Genomic DNA, 20,900 nt, shown 5'->3' with positions numbered 1-20,900 from the left:
CAGGAACCCCAGCAGTAAACTAAGTTCATTCACCCACCTGGAACGCCAACGCATTCATAATGATCGAATATGGCACGATTCCCAACGGGTGAACTTCTCGCATCAGCACATTAGCCGGAATCTTATGAAACTGGATGTACTCCAAGAAGTTTCCAATGACCTCCTTAAGAGGTGTGTTCTGATTAGAATCGCAATACTTCTTACTCCACATCAATGCAGCTTGAAACTTGGTAAACTCATCTGCACGAAGTTCCTCTCGCGCCAGAATCAAGCGTACCACGTGCTGCGGTAGCAGTGTGAAGCTGCCCAAGTTCAATACTTCGTTCCCATGTTCGTCTACGAACTCCAAAACCTACAAAACAAATCAAGTGTCTCTTAATCGCATAAAACCAACCTCCTTAACACTCACCTTTTGCACCAAACTCTTGGTGCACTTGTATTGGATGTATCTTTCGGCCGAAGCCAGCAGTGCGCAAACCGTGTCGACATTGATGCAGCACTGAACAAATCCCCCGCAAGCTCTCCGAAGTTCCTCCAGTCCATAGTAGTCGGCAGCATTCATCACACCCAGAAGGGTACGAGGCTGCAATGTTACACATCCGGTATGGATATATTCGATCAGCTGACGAAACACATCCGGTTCGAATTCCTCGATGATCAGTGTCTGATGCTGTTGTCCCGGTGGCTGCCAAAAACGTGAAGGAAGTTAAAGAACATTCGCTAAGTTCGAACAGTTAAGGATTATTAGATGTGTTTCGAGAAAAGATAGTGGTGCATTATCAGTAGGTAACTGTATAGCCGAAATAACCTTCTGCTGAGTAAAGAAAAATGTTCTTTGCAGTTTGCAGTAGCATTTGCGGGTGTCTGAAAGATGAAGGTACAGATGAAGCAGCAGAAAGCGACGAAATCGTTTGAAAGTTAGGTTGAGATAAAAAGCTGTACATAAAACACAAACTTACACTAAATATTGTGTTCAACCATCCCATAAACAAATCAAAATAGTTATCACATGAACAATGCATTCTGATTACGAAACGAACGATTCTTAAAATATTATTTTTCACTGTGCAACATTAATACCATGCAGAGACATAGACGAAACCTAGGAGGTGCAAACTCGAACAGGTTGGTCGTTCAATTTGAACACATTTTCCACCAGTACTAACCGTTGTTTGTTAGCCAGTCACGTAGGAAACAATTTTCAAAGTATAAGCTTAACAGATTTTGTACAAAACTTAACTAGTTTAACGCATACAGTTAATCTAATGAATCAGCTGAATTTGGCTCTACCTCATCTAGAAAATAGAATTCCGAGTTGCAACTGACACCTTCCAAGTTACCCCAGCAACACACATGTTATAATTGTGTATTATCAACTGATATTTGACCAAAATTAGTCAACCACAAGCCTTATCTTTCAATTAAAAATTAAATTCATATTATCTTTCATTCATTACATGTTGTCTTTGAGTTTTTTCATATTAAAGATAAGATACATGTATTTCAAAAAATGTGATAAAATGTGATAAAATTACAACTTCATCATCATCATTCCTCATTCCTCATTCCTCACTATTCTTTCCTCATTTATCATTCCTTACTCTTCATTTCTTACTCATCACTCTTTATTCTTCACTTCCCACTCCCCATTCCTAATTCCTCACTCCTAACTCCTTAGTCCTCATTTTTCTCTCCTCACTTCTTATGTCTAATAATCATCATTTCTCATTGCACACTTCTCATTTCTCACTCCTCATTCCTTAATCTTCACTCCTCACTCCTCATTCTTCACTCCTCATGTCTCACTCCTTAATCCTCATTCATCATCTCTTACTACTAAGGAGTGATATTTTTCACACTTTCTTCACTTCTCACCACTCATTTCTCAATTTTAATTCTTCATTCCTTACCCCTCAATTCTTACTCATCATTTCTCATTCCTCCATCCTCACTTTTCACTTCTCAATCCTCACTTCTCGCGTCTCATTCCTTTGCTTCACACCTCATTCCTTATTCCTCACTCTTCATTTCACACTTCTCACTTCTAATTCCTCATTTTTCATTCCTCACTCTTCACTCCTAATTCCTCATCCCTCAATCCTAAATTTTCATTCCTCACTTCTCATTTCTAACGTCTTACTTTTCATTTCTCGTTCCTCATTCCTCACTCCTCATTACTAATTCCTTACCCATTATTCCTTATTGCTAACTCCTCACTCCTTACACCTCATTCGTTATCCCTCATTCCTCCCTTCTCATTCTTCACATATGATTCCTAATTCTTCATTCCTCACACCATCTTACTCACTCCTCATTCCTCATTCCTTAAACCTCATTTCTCACTCGTCACTCCCTATTCCTCACTTCTCACTTCTCACACCTCACCCCTCATTCCTCACTCCTTATCTCTCAATCCTCATTCTTCACTCCTCACTCATCACTCCTTATTCCTTGTTCCTCATTCCTCACTCCTCATCCCTCATTCCTCACTCCTCATTATTCATCTCTCATTTCTCAATCCTCATTTCTAATTTCTCATTCTTCATCTCCCATTTCTCATTCCTTATTTCTTACTCCTCGTTCCTCACACTTCACTTCTCATTGTCCATTTTTACTCCTCATTCCTCATGTCTCATTCCTTACTCCTCACTCCTTATTACTCATTACTCTTGTTTCACTCCTCATTCCTCATTTCTCATTCCTTATCTCTAACTCTTCATTATGTACTCCTCATTCTTCAAACCTCACTCCTCATTTCTCATTCCTCACTTCTCACTCTTCATTCCTCATTCCTCGTTCTTCGCTCCTCACTCCTCATTCTTTAATCGTTAATCCTCATTCCTCACTCCCAACTCTTCATACCTCATTTCTCACGCCTCATTCGTTATTCTTTATTCCTCACTCATCAATGTTCACACCTCACTCCTCAATCTTCATTACTCACACCTCATTCCTCACTTCTCACTCCTTATGCTTTACTACTCATTCCTCGCTCTTCATTCCTCCTCATTCTTCGTTTCTCACTCTTCACACTCACTCGGGCATTTTTTTAAATTATCGCACAGGTTTGGGCCGGAGGTTCTCCGATTTGTATGAAATTTTCACCAGAGGTAGAGCTCGTGGATACATGACCAAAAGTGAAATTCAAAAAAATTATAGTGGCCAATTTTCCTGGAAAACTCTAGATGAATTTTCACGATTTCTCTATATACCTCATACTTTGAAAATTCATATCTCCTGAACTATGCATCGTAGAACAAAAGTTTTTTAGTGAAATCGAAAGGAAATTTTCGCAGCAATCTATTAAAAATATGAAAAGAAAAACATTTCTCGGAAAATTTTTCACCATGGAGAAAATTGTCGGAAAAATAGCAAAAAAAACTATTGTCTGTATCATGAAAAATTTTCAAAAAAATATTTTTTGTTTCGTCAATCCATACTCTAACTTTCGTCCATAGACGCCAAAGTGGTATCTTTTACCGTTTAGGCGACAGAACTGAAAAACTGATGATCACCCGCACGCTTCCCATAGAAAAATGTGTTCTATTGTGGGCCTCATAACCGTGCGCTAAAGGCGGCGGTAATTTACACGCATTGTAAGTGTAACACAGTAAACCATCCTTTCCTCTCTAGTCAGAAGAAGCTTTTCGTCAATCGGACCACTCTCCATTGGTCAGTTGGGTGTTTTGTGTGCCCTTCACCAGCAACGTTATTTAGTATTAAAGCTAACAGCCTCTATAAAAGCCGCACGGGAAGTTCACTTTAACAGATTTATTACCACTGCGTGGCAGCATGCCTACTCGGTGGAGAAACGAAAGAAACTACAATCTTACAAATTCAATGGGTGCGCCTCATATAGGCACACGATACGGCCAGACAAAACATACAATAATTATTCATTACGCGCGTACGCTTCTTAATACAGTTTGGCGCGCTGTTGGGTTGGCACCAACTGTAGAGGCTACACGCTGACTGGCAGTGGAATATTCCACAGCAGCCATCAATGGAACAATAGATAGCGTCCCTGAGTGTTATACAGTTGATTGATATTATATACATGCAAATACTATACTATATTCTTCCAAGGAACAATCAAAATTTATATCAAATATATCACTTTGTATAGAAAACAAAACTGAAAGATAATTCGCGCGCTTTTAGTTAATTATCTAATCATTTGATAAATTGGACAAAATTTGGAAAAAGCAAGAAAATTACAAATAGCATTTTATGTATGCATAAATATCCTTTTTGCTTGGCAACTATATGATACTGAGGGTCAAGCATGGGAAACACTCACTCAGTTATTGTGTTTCCCTCACTCGCTCCCACGCAAACTACCCCACTATCAGAAAGATTGGTGTTAGCTCTTCCTGATAGTGGTATTGGTAATCGAGTTGAATTTGGTTCAACAGCGGCTTGCAAAGCCAATGTTTACCAATGTCGATGTGCCCTTTTGAAATGTTTGTCCAGGAATGATTGTTTACATTCTGATTCCGTTCGAATGGCATTCGGGTTTGAGTACTAATGAGCGTTCACTGATTGGCAGTCCACACCACGGAATGATTCAGTGAGTAGGAATCCTCTCAGTCAGTTCAATGCATTCCGCGAATGGATGCTAAGTGCATTAACTCGTGCCTCGCAGATACAAGTGTATTGGTATTCACTTCTCTTCGCGTTCCTTCCGATTGTCGCTTTTACACAATCGGTTTCGACGCTTTCATGCTACACTCCAGCTAGGACGGTTCAGCTATCACTGAATGTTCGATAGCAGCAGATTTTTTGGGTGAGTGAGTGAATTTTCCCATGCTTGCTGTGGGTCAGTTCCTATTACCTATATTATTAAATGTTAGGATCGTTTTCAATTAAAGACTGTTGGTCTGAATAGTAAAGGTTACGAATAATAGACATACATAACACCCAACAGACCAAAGAAGAGTGCTCCGATTGACGAAAAGCTTCTTCTGACTGGAAAGGAAAGGATGGTTTACTGCGTTACACTTACAATGCGTGTAAATTACCGCCGCCGTTAGCGCACGGTTATGAGGCCCACAATAGAACACATTTTTCTATGGGAAGCGTGCGGGTGGTCATCAGTTTTTCAGTTCTGTCGCCTAAACGGCAAAAGATACCACTTTGGCGTCTATGGACGAAAGTTAGAGTATGGATTGACGAAACAAAAAATATTTTTTTGAAAATTTTTCATGATACAGACGATTGTTTTTTTGCTATTTTTCCGACAATTTTCTCCATGGTGAAAAATTTTACGAGAAATGTTTTTCTTTTCATATTTTTAATAGATTGCTGAGAAAATTTCCTTTCGATTTCACTAAAAAACTTTTGTTCTACGATGCATAGTTCAGGAGATATGAATTTTCAAAATTTGAGGTATATACAGAAATCGTGAAAATTCATCTAGAGTTTTCCAGGAAAATTGGCCACTATAATTTTTTTGAATTTCACTTTTGGTCATGTATCCACGAGCTCTACCTCTGGTGAAAATTTCAAACAAATCGGAGAACCTCCGGCCCAAATTGTCCGATAATAAAAAAAATGCCCACTCCTCAATTCTCATTCTTCACTGCTTATTCCTCATTCCTCACTCTTAACAATTCACTTCTCATGCTTGACAACTCATTCCTCACTCCTCGTTCCGCATTTCTCATTCCTCACTTCTCATTCCCAACTTCTCACTCTCATTCCTTTTTCATCACTCCTCGGCTTATTTCTCACCCTTCACACCTCACTTCTCATTCCTTACTCCTCATTTCTAATTCCTTATTCCTCACTCATTTCTTATTCCTCATTCTTCACGCCTCACTCCTCATTCCTCACTTTTTACTCCTTATTGCTCATTCATCACTCTTTATTCCTAACTCCTCATTCATTACACCTCATTCCTAACCTCTCAGGGGAATTACTTTACCCTCTCGGGGGAAATGATTTATCCTCTCCGGGGAATTGCTTTACCCTCTCGGGGGAATTACTTTACCCTCTAGGGGGAATTGCTTTACCCTCTCAGGGGAATTGATTTACCCTTTCAGGTGAGTTTATGCATTGCCTTGATGTATTTGACCTTATAATAAATTATTAAGCATAGCACAATAAAGTCGGGCTTATTTGAAGGATTCGCGCAATATCATTTTCACATTGTGTTCCAACTTAATAATTTACATTACAATGAATAATACCGGGTCATTCATAAATATAATATAACATTACAGTCATCCCTCCATGAGTCGATGTTTCATTACTCGATATCGACTCATGGAACCATACTAAAAACATAAAATCATGGTTACTATGATGGTCCCTTCAAACAGCTTTCCAAAGAATAGCTGTTCCATGACTCGATATTTCCATGAGTCGATGGTCCCTTCAATATCGACTCATGGAGGTTTGACTGTATTTCTTATCCAACATTTAAATTCATTACAAGCAACAAGATAAACACATTTGAAAAACACATGAATCGCGACCTCTGAATTCCATCAAAGCAATCCAGCATAAAATGAACAAAAAATTTTAACACGAAAATATGACGTCACCTGGGAGATACTACACACGGAATATAGAACAACGTTTGTTTGAACTGCAAGATAACTCCAGCTTGCCAACAACAATCAAGGCAGGCTTGGGGAAAATCGCTAGTTTTCTTTTGTTGTGTACTTTTGATCTTTCTTGACAAACATGGAAAAAGGGCCACAGTTTTGAATGCACTAAATGTTCATTTTTATTGGAAAACGTAAAACGATGCGTTTTTCAAAGCTTTATATTCAATCAGATTGAAAGGTGCTCACGTGACATTACTTGCATTGTGTGCATGAATTGATTTTCATTCGATTTTTGTCACTTTTGGCGAAATGTGAAAATGTGTTTTAATCAGTTACGCGCTTTTTCCATGTTAGTCCAATGTTTGAGATCTGGGCTCACAGTGACAGTTCGTGACAGCGGAATCTCGGCTCACTATGACGTACAGAAATTGTGTATTGGTTTCTCCCTCCCAGGACGTCACTATTGTGTTTATTCTGCTTGCAATACTAACACAAATGATTGCAATGGAATAATTCATCTTCTTGGTTTACATCAAACGGCAATGCCAAACAAAACTGAAAACATATAAAGTTTTTACCACTTTTGTACCAGTCAATGTCTTCCATTTCAGGCCGAGACTTTGAATGTTTGGGAGCGCACAATATACTTAACAACTGTACCATTGTAGTGTCCGGAAGGAGGAACCGGCACATTCAAATCTAATGGCTCAATCAGCCGAATTGTAACAGGAGCAATTCTATCGCAACTTCATCGCTCAAAACACTTTACAAGACTGAAGTGTCATTCGCCTTTTCCCGTTTGCTTAGGTTCATTGTTACTGGAACTATATGCCCTTCTGCTTATTTGATATATTCTATAGTACCCCTCTCAATCCATACACTCTGGACTCACACAACGGCAGAGGAAAAAAAAATTCCAAAAGCAGTTCACTGTTCATATTTTTTATGTTTTCGTGAGCGCGCAAAATCTTCTTTTCTACCAGATGGATCAAAATGCGGAAACTCCAAAAAATTTCCTATATATAGAGCGTGAGCTCTTAGCATTAGCATAATATGTTTTCATTTAAAACAAGCTAGTTTTATCTCAAAAAGCTTAAATGATTTTTTTATTTCAAATAAATTAGCTCATTACGCGTGGTGAAGATGGACAAATTATGGGTGAAATAATGAAAAAAAAAAAATGATGGATTTGAACCCAGGACTCTTGTATGCTAGACGAGCGCTTTACCAACTAAGCTACTGAGGCACTTGGTGACCCAATGACTGAGTTGGTTTTAAGTTTTAGAATTCAAATCCCCACAGACCACGCAAACCCCTTTCATAACCCACATCCATTTATCTCATGTTACTACACTATCTGTTAATGTCATGTTTCTACAGCTACCGTCGGACGGGGCTACTTTTGATTCCAGGGGCTACTTTGGACACCTTACTTTACTTTTGCTGGCTCTACGTCCTTCAAGACATGACCTGCGTCACAATGTTACGCCAACTAACTCGGTCCATGGCTGCTAACCTCCAATTCCTCGATCGCCCCACACTTCCAAGATCCTGCTCCACTTGGTCAAACCACCTAGCTCGTTGCGCTCCCCTTCGTCTTGTACCGGCCGGATTTGAGTTTAACACCATTTTTGCGGGATTGTTGTCCGGCATTCTCACAACGTGTCCCGCCCATCGTACCCTTCCAGCTTTGGCGACTTTCTGAATACTGGGTTCACCGTAGAGTTGCGCAAGCTCGTGGTTCATTCTTCTCCTCCATACGCCGTTCTCACATACTCCGCCGAAGATCGTCCTAAGCACACGTCGTTCAAAAACTCCTAGCGCTTGCAGGTCCTCTTCGAACATTGTCCACGTCTCATGCCCGTAGAGGACTACCGGTCTTATAAGCGTCTTGTACATGGTACACTTAGTACGGAAGTGAAGTTTACCAGACCGCAAGGTCTTGTGGAGTCCATAGTAAGCACGACTTCCGGCGATGATACGTCTTCGAATTTCTCTGCTGCAGTTGTTATCCGACGTTATCAATGATCCGAGGTAGACGAATTCGTCTACCACCTCGAACTCATCCCCGTCGATCGTCACGCGTCTGCCTATGCGAGCTCTATCGCGCTCGGTTCCTCCAGCCAGCAGATATTTCGTCTTCGACGTATTTACCTTCAATCCAACCCGATCTGCTTCACGTTTCAGCCTGGTATACTGTTCAGCAACCACCTGGAACGTTCTTCCGACAATGTCCACGTCGTCAGCAAAGCAGATGAACTGGCTGGATTTATTGAAGATCGTGCCCCGCATGTTGAAGCCCGCCCGTTTCATAACACCTTCTAGCGCAATATTGAACAGGAGGCAGGAAAGACCATCGCCTTGTCGAAGTCCTTTGCGTGTTTCAAACGGGTCCGATAATGCACCCGATATCTTCACACAGCACTGTACACTATCCATCGTTGCTTTGATCAGTTTCCTAGTCAGTTTCCCGGGAAAACCATTCTCGTCCATAATCTTCCATAGCTCTTCGCGGTCGATGGTATCATAGGCCGCTTTGAAATCGATGAATAGGTGGTGCGTAGGTACTTGATATTCGCGACACTTTTGGAGGATCTGCCGCAACATAAAGATTTGGTCTGTCGTTGATCGCCCGTCCACAAATCCGGCTTGATAACTTCCCACAAATCTGCTTGCCAGTGGCGATAGACGGCGGAAGATGATCTGGGAAAGCACTTTATAGGCTGCATTAAGAATGGTGATCGCTCGATAGTTCTCACATTCTAACTTGTCACCCTTTTTGTATATTGGGTATATTATTCCCTCCTTCCACTCCTCCGGTAGCTGTTCTGTATCCCAGATCCTGGCTATCAATCGGTGCAGACAAGTGGCCAACCTGTCCGGGCCCATTTTAATAAGTTCCGCTCCAATACCATCCTTTCCAGCTGCTTTGTTGTTCTTGAGCTATTTGATAGCATCCAAAACTTCGCCTATTGTGGGAGTTGGCACGTCTCCCTCATCCGCCGTACTGATGAAGCCATTCCTCCTGCTGTCTTGATCTTCCTGCTCTGCGCCGTTTAGGTGTTTATCGTAGTGCTGCTTCCACCTTTCAATCACCTCACGTTCGTCCGTCAAGATACCTCCATCCTTATCCCGGCACATTTCGGCTCGCGGCACAAAGCCTGTGCGGGATGCATTCAGTTTCTTGTAGAACTTACGTATTTCTTGAGAACGAAACAGCTGCTCCATCTCTTCGCACTCAAACTCTTCCAGGCGGCGCTTTTTATCCCGGAATAGATGGGTCTGCTGTCTTCGCTTCTGTTTGTATCGTTCCACGTTTTGACGGGTGCCTTGCTGCAGCATCATCGCCCGCGCTGCATTCTTCTCGTCCAAAACCGTCTGACACTCCTCGTCGAACCAACCGTTCCGTCGATTTGCTTCCACGAACCCAATGGCACCTTCCGCTGCGTTGTTTATGGCTGCTTTTAGACTACTCCAGCAGTCCTCAAGAGGGGCTTCGGTGAGCTCTCCCTCTTCCGGCAACGCTGCTTCAAGGCTTTGCGCGTAATCAGTTGCGACTTCGGGTAGCTTGAGTCGTTCCAGATTGTACCGTGGCGGGCGTCGGTACCGAATGTTGTTCACAACGGAGAGTCGTTGGCGCACTTTAACCGTCACAAGGTAGTGGTCCGAATCGATGTTTGCGCCGCGATAGGTTCTGACGTCGATAATGTCCGAGAAGTGCCTTCCATCAATCAAAACGTGGTCGATTTGCGATTAAGTCTGTTGGGGTGATCTCCAGGTGTACCGGTATGGGAGGCTGTGCTGGAAGTAGGTACTAAGTATGGCCATGTTTTTGGAGGCGGCGAAATCAATCAGTCTAAGGCCGTTTTCGTTCATAAACTGGTGAGCGCTGAACTTCCCTATAATCGGTCTAAATTCCTCCTCCTGGCCAACCTGAGCGTTGAGATCTCCGATAACGATTTTGACATCATGGCTTGGGCAGCCGTCGTATTCACGTTCCAGCTGCGCGTAGAAAGCGTCCTTATCGTCATCGTCACTTGCTAGGTGAGGGCTGTGCACGTTGATTATGCTGATATTGAAGAAACGGCCTTTGATCCTCAACTTGCACATTCTGTTGTCGATTGGCCACCACCCAATCACGTGCCTCTGCATTTCGCCCATCACGATAAAAGCTGTGCCCAGCTCATGTCTATTGCCGCAGCTCTGGTAGATGGTATAACCATCCCTATACGTATGTACCGTCGACCCTTTCCAGCAAACCTCCTGCAGCGCTACGATGTCGAACTTGCGGACCCTCAATAATTCGGAAAGAATGCGGGTACTTCCCAAGAAATTGAGAGACTTAGAGTTCCATGATCCGAGTTTCCAATCGTTAGTCCGTTTTCGATGCCTGGGTCTATGCCGATTGTTCCGGTCCGAATTTACATTGTATGCTTCCTGTACTGATGATTTTTACGGCTGGCTTGTAAGGCCTGCACCAACCCCCTGTCTCGCCGGAGGATCATCGTGCACAGCACTGTTTAGAGTCCCACGCTGGCACTAGGACGATGATCAGCCGCTCCTAACATGGAGAACAGACGCTGTTTTGAGCCGCCCCTAACATGGAGAACAGACGCTCTGATAAGCTACACCCTCAGAAGAGAGGAGAGGAGCCCCCCTTCCCTGTCAGCATACGACCAAGGTTCCACCAGGGTTGGTTACCCGATCTTCCCTACGGTTACTCGTATCCCAGGCGGCACCACGGGGAGGTAGGGATAGGAGTTACTGGACAAGAGGCTAAGGACCACAAATGGGGTCTATTTTATACCTGCAGGTACGCGAAGTACCAATGGTACGCATTGTCCAGTCATTTACCACCCACTTTGGACACCTACCTTTTGTAGTGCAGAACAAATTTCTCTCTCTCTCTCTCTCTCTCTCTCTCTCTCTCTCTCTCTCTCTCTCTCTCTCTCTCTCTCTCTCTCTCTCTCTCTCTCTCTCTCTCTCTCTCTCTCTCTCTCTCTCTCTCTCTCTCTCTCTCTCTCTCTCTCTCTCTCTCTCTCTCTCTCTCTCTCTCTCTCTCTCTCTCTCTCTCTCTCTCTCTCTCTCTCTCTCTCTCTCTCTCTCTCTCTCTCTCTCTCTCTCTCTCTCTCTCTCTCTCTCTCTCTCTCTCTCTCTCTCTCTCTCTCTCTCTCTCTCTCTCTCTCTCTCTCTCTCTCTCTCTCTCTCTCTCTCTCTCTCTCTCTCTCTCTCTCTCTCTCTCTCTCTCTCTCTCTCTCTCTCTCTCTCTCTCTCTCTCTCTCTCTCTCTCTCTCTCTCTCTCTCTCTCTCTCTCTCTCTCTCTCTCTCTCTCTCTCTCTCTCTCTCTCTCTCTCTCTCTCTCTCTCTCTCTCTCTCTCTCTCTCTCTCTCTCTCTCTCTCTCTCTCTCTCTCTCTCTCTCTCTCTCTCTCTCTCTCTCTCTCTCTCTCTCTCTCTCTCTCTCTCTCTCTCTCTCTCTCTCTCTCTCTCTCTCTCTCTCTCTCTCTCTCTCTCTCTCTCTCTCTCTCTCTCTCTCTCTCTCTCCTCTCTCCCTCCTCTCTCTCTGCTCTCTCTCTCTCTCTCTTCCTCTCTCTCTCTCTCCTCTCATCTCTCTCTAATCCTCCACAAGCTTTCCCCGGAAGACCTCCAGGAGTACTTTGAAAGATTCCAAAGGACATTTTTTAGGATTTCCTCCAGGAATTCTTCTTGGTGTTTCGTCGGGGATTTCTTCACAAGCTCCTACAAGGATTCTCTCAGGAGTTCCCTTGTGGATTCCTCCATAAGTTTCTCTACGGTATCTTTCAGGAGCTCCTGCAGAAATTCTTCCAGGAGTTTCTTCAGGAATAATTCCAGAAGATTCATGACTCCTTCAGGGTTTCCTACTAGAATTCTTATAAGAATTCCTCGAGAGATACCTCCAGGAAATCCTGCCTTCAGGTATATTCCTCTAAATTTTTCTCCAGGAATTCCTCCAGTAGCTCTTCCAGGGATACTACCACAAAATCCTCCGGGACCCCCAGGAGTTCTTCGAGAGGTTCCTAAGGAGTTCTCCCAGGATTTTCTCCAGGCGTTCCTTCTGGTATTTCGTCGAGGAGCTCCTCCAGGGATTCCTCCAATAATTCTCTCAGGAGTTCCAGGAGCTCCTTCTGGTATTTTACCACCGATTTATCCACGAGTTCTTTCAGGGATTCGAACAGATATTTCTGGAGAAATTTACGGAAGAATCCCTGAAGGAAAAGGTGGTAAATTCGCAGACAAATTCCTGAAAAACCCGTAGAGGAATGCGTGAAAAATATCATGGAAGAATTCATGAGGAAACTCCTGGAAAAAATCCTGGAAGAATTTCCCAAGGAATCCGTGTCTGAATGCTTTGAGGAATCTCTTGAGCATTCTTGAAATATCCTGGAGGAGGATATCTCGGGAGGAAATGCCATTGAAGTTCCACTAGATATTTCTTTGGGAACTACTTAAGAATTTTTTTCAATAATTCTTCGGAGTAATCCTGAATAAATTGTCGTAGAAATCCCAGAAGTCTTGGAGGACTTCCAGCAACTTTAAAAGCATTCATAGACATTCCGCAAGGTATTTCTCAGGGAATTCCTCCAGAAATTCCCCCAAGAAGTTCCCTAAGAAATTCGGCAGATAATTCTTCAGGCATTTATGTTAGGTATCCTCGATGGTTTCTTGATGGAAATCCTGGATGACTTCGTGAAGAAGACTTTTACATTGCAGAAGGATTGCCTGGAAGAATTTCTCAAGATTTTTTTGGAAGAACTATTGGAGAAATTATTGATAGATTCCCTGAAGGAATAAGTGGAAGGAACCTTCCTCAGCTGAGTGGTTATAGTCCACGGCTACAAAGCAAAGTCATGCTGAAGGTGTCTGGGTTCAATTCCCGGTTGGTCCAGGATATTTTCGTAATGGAAATTTCCTTGACTTCCCTGGGCATATCATTGTACCTGGCACACGATATACGAAAGCTCTCAGTTAATAACTGTGGAAGTCCTCAGAGGAAGACGAAGCTGAGAAGCAGGCTCTGTCCCAATGAGGACGTAATACAAAAAAAAAGAAGATAGATCTTCAAGATTTATCAATGTTCCACTCAAGAATTGTAAGACCTATTTACTTTCCTCAAATAAATTAATTCGAAATCAAATTGACTTTCCTAATTAAAAACATTTGTTTTCAATAAAAAAAATACTAAAGCGAAAGAAAATGTTGATATGAACTGCCCAAGTGTTCAGCTAAAGAATAGAACAGAGAACCCAAATTGCGATGTGTAGTCAAGAAGAAGATGAATAGTGTAAAGAAGAATAAACTTCAAGAATAAGCAAGTTTCAACATTTCATGGAATAATTGTCTGAGTAAGGGGTAATGAAATTATTTCAAATGGCTTATGATAAATGGAAATAACCAGTGACTATTATACTTAATGGATTATTTCTCTTATGTCGAACCGATAAAATGAAACATTGAGACATGCATTACTTAGCCAAGCCAAAGAGAAAACAGAACAACTGCGCACTATCTATAGCTAGCTAGCCGAAATGATTAAAACACCATCAAGAGATCTAATAGCTCTGGGACTGTACGGACTCATTTCTAGGATTTTTCTTTTACCTCGGCGATTGGCGCCAGCTGCTGATTGAAGCCACTTCGCTAGATTTGGTAATTTTTTTTTCGGAACAATGATGACGATTTTATTATTTTGTTTTAAAAGTGGTTTAGTTTTCAGGATTTTTTTACAGAAACGATTCGTTATTCGTTGCACCAATAAAAAAGGCATGGAAAAAACGGGGAAACAGAAAAGTGAACAATGAATGATATTATTTCGTTCCAGCAACATAACACACACACACAACGATAAGATATGTAGCTTTTGGTGGTTTAGTGATTATGTACAGGATTGTGTTGTTGTTTTCAGAATTGTTCAGAATTTGTGGAATATCGATCAGTATTACATATTTACAAGTGATGTTAACTGTTATTTTAATAATGTCTGGATGGTGTTATGTGGTTTATTGACCATTTTGTAAGCATTTGATGAATTCTGCATCTATTTTGAACTCCAACATTTTTATTTTTATACTTAAGAGATAACTCAAAACTCACCTGTTGGGCCGCATTCTGCAAGTTCAACAATGGTTCCGAGGATCGTTTCAAAAATAGTCGCAGTTTGTTCTCCCTCGGGGGTGGTTCCTTTTTCCTTTGGGGTGAAGGTGCCTGGTACAGCATCTTCTGGAAGACACGGGACCGTGCTGCCAGGACAGCTTTTACGGCACAGACCGGTTCCCGGGTTTCACCGACCAGAAACGTCACATCGCATAGCTCCGGCATCGAGGCAAGGAACTTCATGTCCTCCGCCAGACCTGACTTGTTTTCGAACGTGGACAGATCCGGCTCGGCATCAGCCATGCCAGAAAGTGGCAACACTTCAGGCATAGCTGTTATTTCTATTGCTACAAGTACAGAGAGAAGAGACTATAATTAGATTCATGAAAAAGCCATCCACCGAATTCTCATTCGACCGAACAACAGGACTGATTGGGCACTACGCAACACAGTAGGCCAATCATTTTCCCATTATGTCGTCTGAGTAGGCTATACGTCTAAACACCGTTGCCCTTTTGTTGATTCAATCGTGAAAGCGGTGCGAAGAAAAGAAAAACGGAAAAAAGGATTTCCAGGTAACCATGCCAACTAAGGGTATGTGATATGCATTTTATTCATATCGAAATGAAACGAAACGATACGATACACGAGATTTCTGGCATTGCTTATAACGAAACGATGCGAAGCATGAAAGTGTATCGTGTAATTCTATACAAAATCCTAAAAAGCTCGGATCATTATCTCGTTGTAGCTAAAATTCGGGCGCGGTTATCCAGCGTCACGAATTCCACAACAAACAGAACGCTGCGCTTCAATATACAACGCTTGTCGACTGATGGGGTAGCTGCGCAATACCGTAAGCAACTAGACGAGCAGTTGGGAAGAATCAACGTTGCTGGAGACGTCGACAGCATGTGGGACCCTATCCACGAAGCTGTGACAACAACGGCGCGGGAAGTGATCGGCACTGGTCAACGACGAAGACGAACCGACTGGTTCGATGAAGAGTGCCAGAGAGTGACAGACTTGAAGGATGTCGCCAGAAGCCGTATGCTTGTAGCCGGTACCCGACAGAACAGAGAGCGGTACAGGGCAGCGAGAGACGACGAAAAGCGAATCCACCGCAGAAAGAAAAGGCAGCACGAAGAAAGTGTAGTAGCTGACGCTCAAGAAAGCATGAACAGGAATGATATGCGGAGATTCTATGCAACGGTCAATGGTGCGCGGCACAATACCGTACCAGTGCCCGCCATGTGCAATGATCGAGAAGGGAATTCGCTGACCGATAAAACGGCGATGGCTGCCAGGTGGAAGGAGCACTTTCAGCAATTGTTGAACGGTGGAAATGGAAATGTAGCGAGGAACAGGATGAACATAGATGACGACGATCAAGCTGTGGACCCACCGACCATAGGAGACGTTAAAAAGGCTATCAGCGAGCTGAAGAACTGTAACGCTGCTGGGAAGGACGAGATCCCGGTCGAGCTTCTCATGCACGGAAGCGAGCAGCTTTACCAGTCGATCTACCGAGTACTTCTGAAAGTATGGGAGGACGAAGAATTGCCCGCCGGCTGGTTGGATGGCCTCATCCGCCCTATCTACAAGAAAGGACACAGACTGGAGTGTGCCAATTACAGAAGAATTACCCTGCTGAATTCGGTGTACAAAATTCTGTCGCGCATCCTGTATAACAGACTGCGACCACTCGAGGAGTCCTTCGTCGGCGAATACCAAGCTGGTTTTCGTGAGGGCCGTTCGACAACGGACCAGATGTTTAGCTTGCGAATGATCCTAGACAAATTCCGGGAGTATAACTTGCAGACTCACCATCTGTTTATTGATTTCAAGGCGGCGAACGACTCAGTGAAAAGAAATGAGCTTTGGCAGATAATGTCTGAAAATGGTTTTCCGGCGAAACTAATTAGGCTGTTACATGCTACGCTGAATGGTTCGAAATCAAGTGTTCGGATCGCAGACGAGGTGTCAATCTCGTTCGTGACGTAAGATGGATTGAAGCAGGGAGACGCACTTTCGAATTTACTGTTCAACATTGCACTGGAGGGTGTTATTAGGAGATCTGGCGTGCAGAGAAATGGCACTATTATCACAAGGTCGCACATGTTCCTTGGCTTTGCGGACGATATAGACCTAATTGGAGTTGATCACAGGTCAGTGGAAGAGGCCTTCGTACCTCTGAAGAGGGAGACAGCGAGGATAGGCCTGACTATTAATTCTACCAAAACGAAGTACATGGTTGCAGGTAGAGATAGAGTTAGGCATGGTGGTGTAGGTGCTGAGGTAGTGTTTGATGGGGATGTGTTTGAAGTTGTTGAAGAATTTGTTTATCTTGGAACACTTGTGACATGTGACAACGACGTTTCCCGCGAAGTGAAAAGACGTGTTGCGGCTGCGAATAGGGCCTTTTACGGACTACGTAACCAGCTTAGATCCCGCAGCTTACAAACGGAAGCAAAATTCGGAAACAAATGTATAAAACATTGATTCTTCCGGGGGCTCTCTACGGGCACGAAGCGTGGACGTTGAAAGAGCCAGACCGGAAAGCTCTCGGTGTTTTTGAGCGTAAAGTGCTGCGGACAATACTCGGTGGGAAACTCGAAAATGGTGTGTGGCGCAGACGCATGAATCACGAGTTGTATCAAGTGTACAAAGATGCGAATATTATCAATCGTGTAAAATACGGCAGATTTCAGTGGGCTGGTCACTTAGTGCGAATGTCGGAAGAAAGAATTGCGAAAATAATATTCAGCAGGGAACCAGGTAGAGGTCGGCGGCTTTGGGAAAGACCACGAATACGCTGGCTGTACGCAGTGGAAGAGGACCTTGCGACCCTAAACGTTCGGGGCAACTGGAGAAGTTTCGCCCAAGACCGACGAAGATGGAGCTCTACAATACGCCCGGTAATGGCGTGACGCTACGCTGTAGCCATCAAGGTATCAAGGTAGGTAGATTATTAGCAACAACTTTTTTCTCTCTCGCAGTTTGATGGCTCAGATCTTTTGATCCATGAAGCCAAGGGTTGTGAAGATAGTAGTGGTGTTGAAACTTTAAAGCAACAACTTTTGTTCAAACACTTTTTCAAAAAACGCCGCTTTGACAGCAAAAATGTCGATAAAAGCTGTGGGAATGAAATGGTTAAGAAGACCAATTTTGGAGATGAGGATAACAATCGAACCTATTAACAATCTCCTTTCAATTTTTTTTTTTTTTGCATAACTTAGAAAGAAACTGAAAAAAACCTTTTTTTAATTAGATTATTATTGATGAAGCATTGAATGTTTTGCTTGAATCTGTATGTTAACTGTAATTTGCACTTAGCCGTTGTTTTTGTTAAATGTGGATTGCAACATGTTATTAGTTTGAAACATATTTTTAAGAATCAATCTGTGCGGCAAGAGCCGAAGATGTAGATATAAATAAATAAATGGCACAGAGCCTCCACAGTTATTAACTGAGAGCTTGTCATTTTTTGTTGTCAATTTTTGCATTCGTATATCGTGTGACAGGTACGCAGATACTATGCCCTTGGCCGTCAAGTAAAACTTTACTACGATAAGGTGTTGGATCGAATGGGAATCGAACCCAGACAATCTCAGCACGGCTTTAGTTTGCAGCCGTGAACTTTACCACTAAGCTACGGAAATTTGACAGTTCGGAAATTATTTCCCCTCGGATTTCAATATGTTATTTCTGACAGTCTGCTTCAGAGGAGACTTACTTTTGACAGATCGCAAATTCTTTCCATTGGCGTAGCCAGGATTTTTTTCTGGAGGGGGCCTAGGGGGGGCCTAGCAAATAATTGTTTTACAGAAGTAATGTCAGTCGCAATAATCACGATTTTCACAAATTTCGTAGTGTTTACAGTTTTCATTTATTTCTTATTTTGTCTCATTTCGCCGGCATATCAGTGATATTTGTGAATTTAAATTATCGCTACGACAAAGATTCATTCTTGTTATATCCAATCAAATATCCTGAAAGAATTCTAGCAAAAAGCTCACAAGGATTGTTTTTTGTGTTTCTTCTTTGATCTTTTCAGGTATTCAATCTTGTGCTTTGAAGAGTTTACTCTGAGAATTCCTACGGGAATTTATTCGTACTTTTCAGTGCTTTTTCCAAGAACTCCTTTACTAGTTTTCATTGGGTTCGTCCTGGGATTCCCCAGGAGAATCATTTTCAGACTTTTTGATCTCATCAGAAAATTTCTCGAAGAATCTATATAGAACTTAAAAAATCGTTTGAAGAAATCCGCTTGAGAATGCATTACAATTTCTTTCAATAATTTCTCCTGGAAGGTCCTCAAGGTACACAATACATATAAATTCCAATTGTTAGTTTAAAGTATCCTCCTGTGTTCATTAATAATTTGTTTAGGATTTCTAAGGATTTCTCCAAATATAGAACTAAAAAATATAGGATTCTCACCATAAATGACTTCACAATCACCAAGCAAGGATTCATTCCACGAATTCTTCAGAGAGTTCGCCAACAGTTTTTCCAACTTTGCTTTTGAATTTCTTTCTAAAGCTAAGTATGCTGTTTCGCTCAAGAAAAGTAAAGAAATTCCTTGACTGAAAGGGTCAAGAAATTTCCTACAGAGAGCCCCCTTTGAAGTGACATTTCTTCTCAACTGCGTACTGCGATCAGAAAAAAGTGATTTTCTTGACCATTGGACCATGGGAGAAATTTTGCACGCATCGAGATAGGCGATTCCTTTTCTTGTCAGTAGCAAACCGGCCTTAAGGCGGCATTACATTTCATCCCATCTTTCGATCCTCTGAGCGTGATATGGATCGAATTGTGAGATATCATCTTAGCGCTCTGTGATCGTTTTTACGTAAACATCTTATGCTCAGATGAGGCATCTTGAGCTCAGCAATCCACGCGTTTGATTCACTTGACGGGAATCCACACAATTGTCAGTGGGAAATTGAATACAAAGCTAATCAGGCGAATCCCCAACTAAAACGGAAATTATCAAGCACAACCAAGATAATTAAACAATACTTATTAAAGTAAGATCTCGCTTTAAGTCTTCTTTACTTTTTCAGGGTTTGCAGCATTTTTGTTTCACATCTGCTGAGTGCAGGGAAATCGGAAGAAAAAAATAAATTGATGATTATATGAAGCAATACAGTTGTTAAATCAATAAAAATGGCATGTTTATTGATTTCAATTAATCGACATAATAACTCTTTGACTTTTGTTATTCATCCATTGATCATGTACCTACAGCTTTTCCCATGTTGAAATCTGATGACCTCACGCATACAGAATACTCGTGGCACATGGCAGTTCAGTGATCAGAAAAGGGTTCTAGCGGTGACAATAACAATGCTTTCACTCCAACTGTCACCTATTTTTCAGATGACATAAACTACTAATTTTTGCTATAGTGGTTCACCGCCTTTCACAAATTGTCCCACAAGGAAACATCGTTGGTAAAGTGTGCTCTGTATGGGGGGAAACCAATGATGATACAGCCTGGATTCCCCTGATATCTGGACAGCTGAAAACCCAGCTTAACCTTTTCACTAAGTGGGGAAGAGCCCAATATATTCAATAAACGAATTCAGAGGGTATTTCTAGGTCAGTCTATGCTAAAACATTCTAAGTTTTGTTCTTGGCATACTGTTATTTTGTTAGAAAAATACTACATGCCTGACATTGTACAAGAAAAGTGCAAAAAATTGTAGTTTTTATCGCTTTAAACCAATATTCCAAAATTATGTCTCGCCAGTCTTAATTGCCACACACGACGATATTTTCAAGGATCACAGTTATTAGGAAAACAAAAAGGTTTCAAAAATTGCTCTCCAATCACACGTTGTTTATTCTGCAAAGGAAGGTAATAGAAAATAAAAAAAAATAAAAATTGATTTATTAATGTCACAAGTAAACTCGCCCAAACCACCAAAAACTGACAAGAATATCTTTTGATGCTCAAGATTGAGAGATTTTATCATTTCAAAGCGCTCTTGGATTACAGATAATATCTTTCAATTATCTGAAGATGATCTCGTTCATCAGATGAGATTGCAATGCCTGCTAAGGCCACGTTTCTCAACAGGGGATCCGCGGACCCCCGACCACGTGTAAAGCTCGCTGAAAAAAAACACCTCACAGCGAGTTGTTTTTCAGCGTTACCAAGGTTGAGAAACAGTGTTCTAAGGTTTCGCTACAGAATTGTTTGAAAAAATCGTAGCAAAATTATCCAG

General features: G+C 42.1%; 1 protein-coding gene across 4 annotated transcripts in view; it reads right to left on the bottom strand.

Moving 5' to 3' along the window:
• LOC5568576 (serine-enriched protein) overlaps positions 1-20,900 on the bottom strand; it is a 36,134-nt gene that overhangs the window by 4,705 nt on the left and 10,529 nt on the right. For 3 of the 4 annotated variants that reach the window (XM_021855836.1, XM_021855838.1, XM_021855837.1), the window contains exons 3-6: positions 14,665-15,011; positions 14,173-14,211; positions 410-685; positions 38-352 (exon numbers count right to left, since the gene is read on the bottom strand). In XM_021855836.1, coding sequence (XP_021711528.1) covers positions 38-352; positions 410-685; positions 14,173-14,211; positions 14,665-14,994 — 960 coding nt within the window. In that variant the 5' untranslated portion in view covers positions 14,995-15,011. The remainder of the gene's footprint in view (positions 1-37; positions 353-409; positions 686-14,172; positions 14,212-14,664; positions 15,012-20,900) is intronic. The other variant, XM_021855839.1, reaches the window with a different exon arrangement.

The sequence above is a fragment of the Aedes aegypti genome, chromosome 3 (genome assembly GCF_002204515.2).
Source record: "Aedes aegypti strain LVP_AGWG chromosome 3, AaegL5.0 Primary Assembly, whole genome shotgun sequence".
NCBI lineage: Eukaryota > Metazoa > Arthropoda > Insecta > Diptera > Culicidae > Aedes > Aedes aegypti.
The sequence above is the reverse complement of the archived record's forward strand: the minus strand, read 5'-3'. Positions and strand labels throughout refer to the sequence as shown.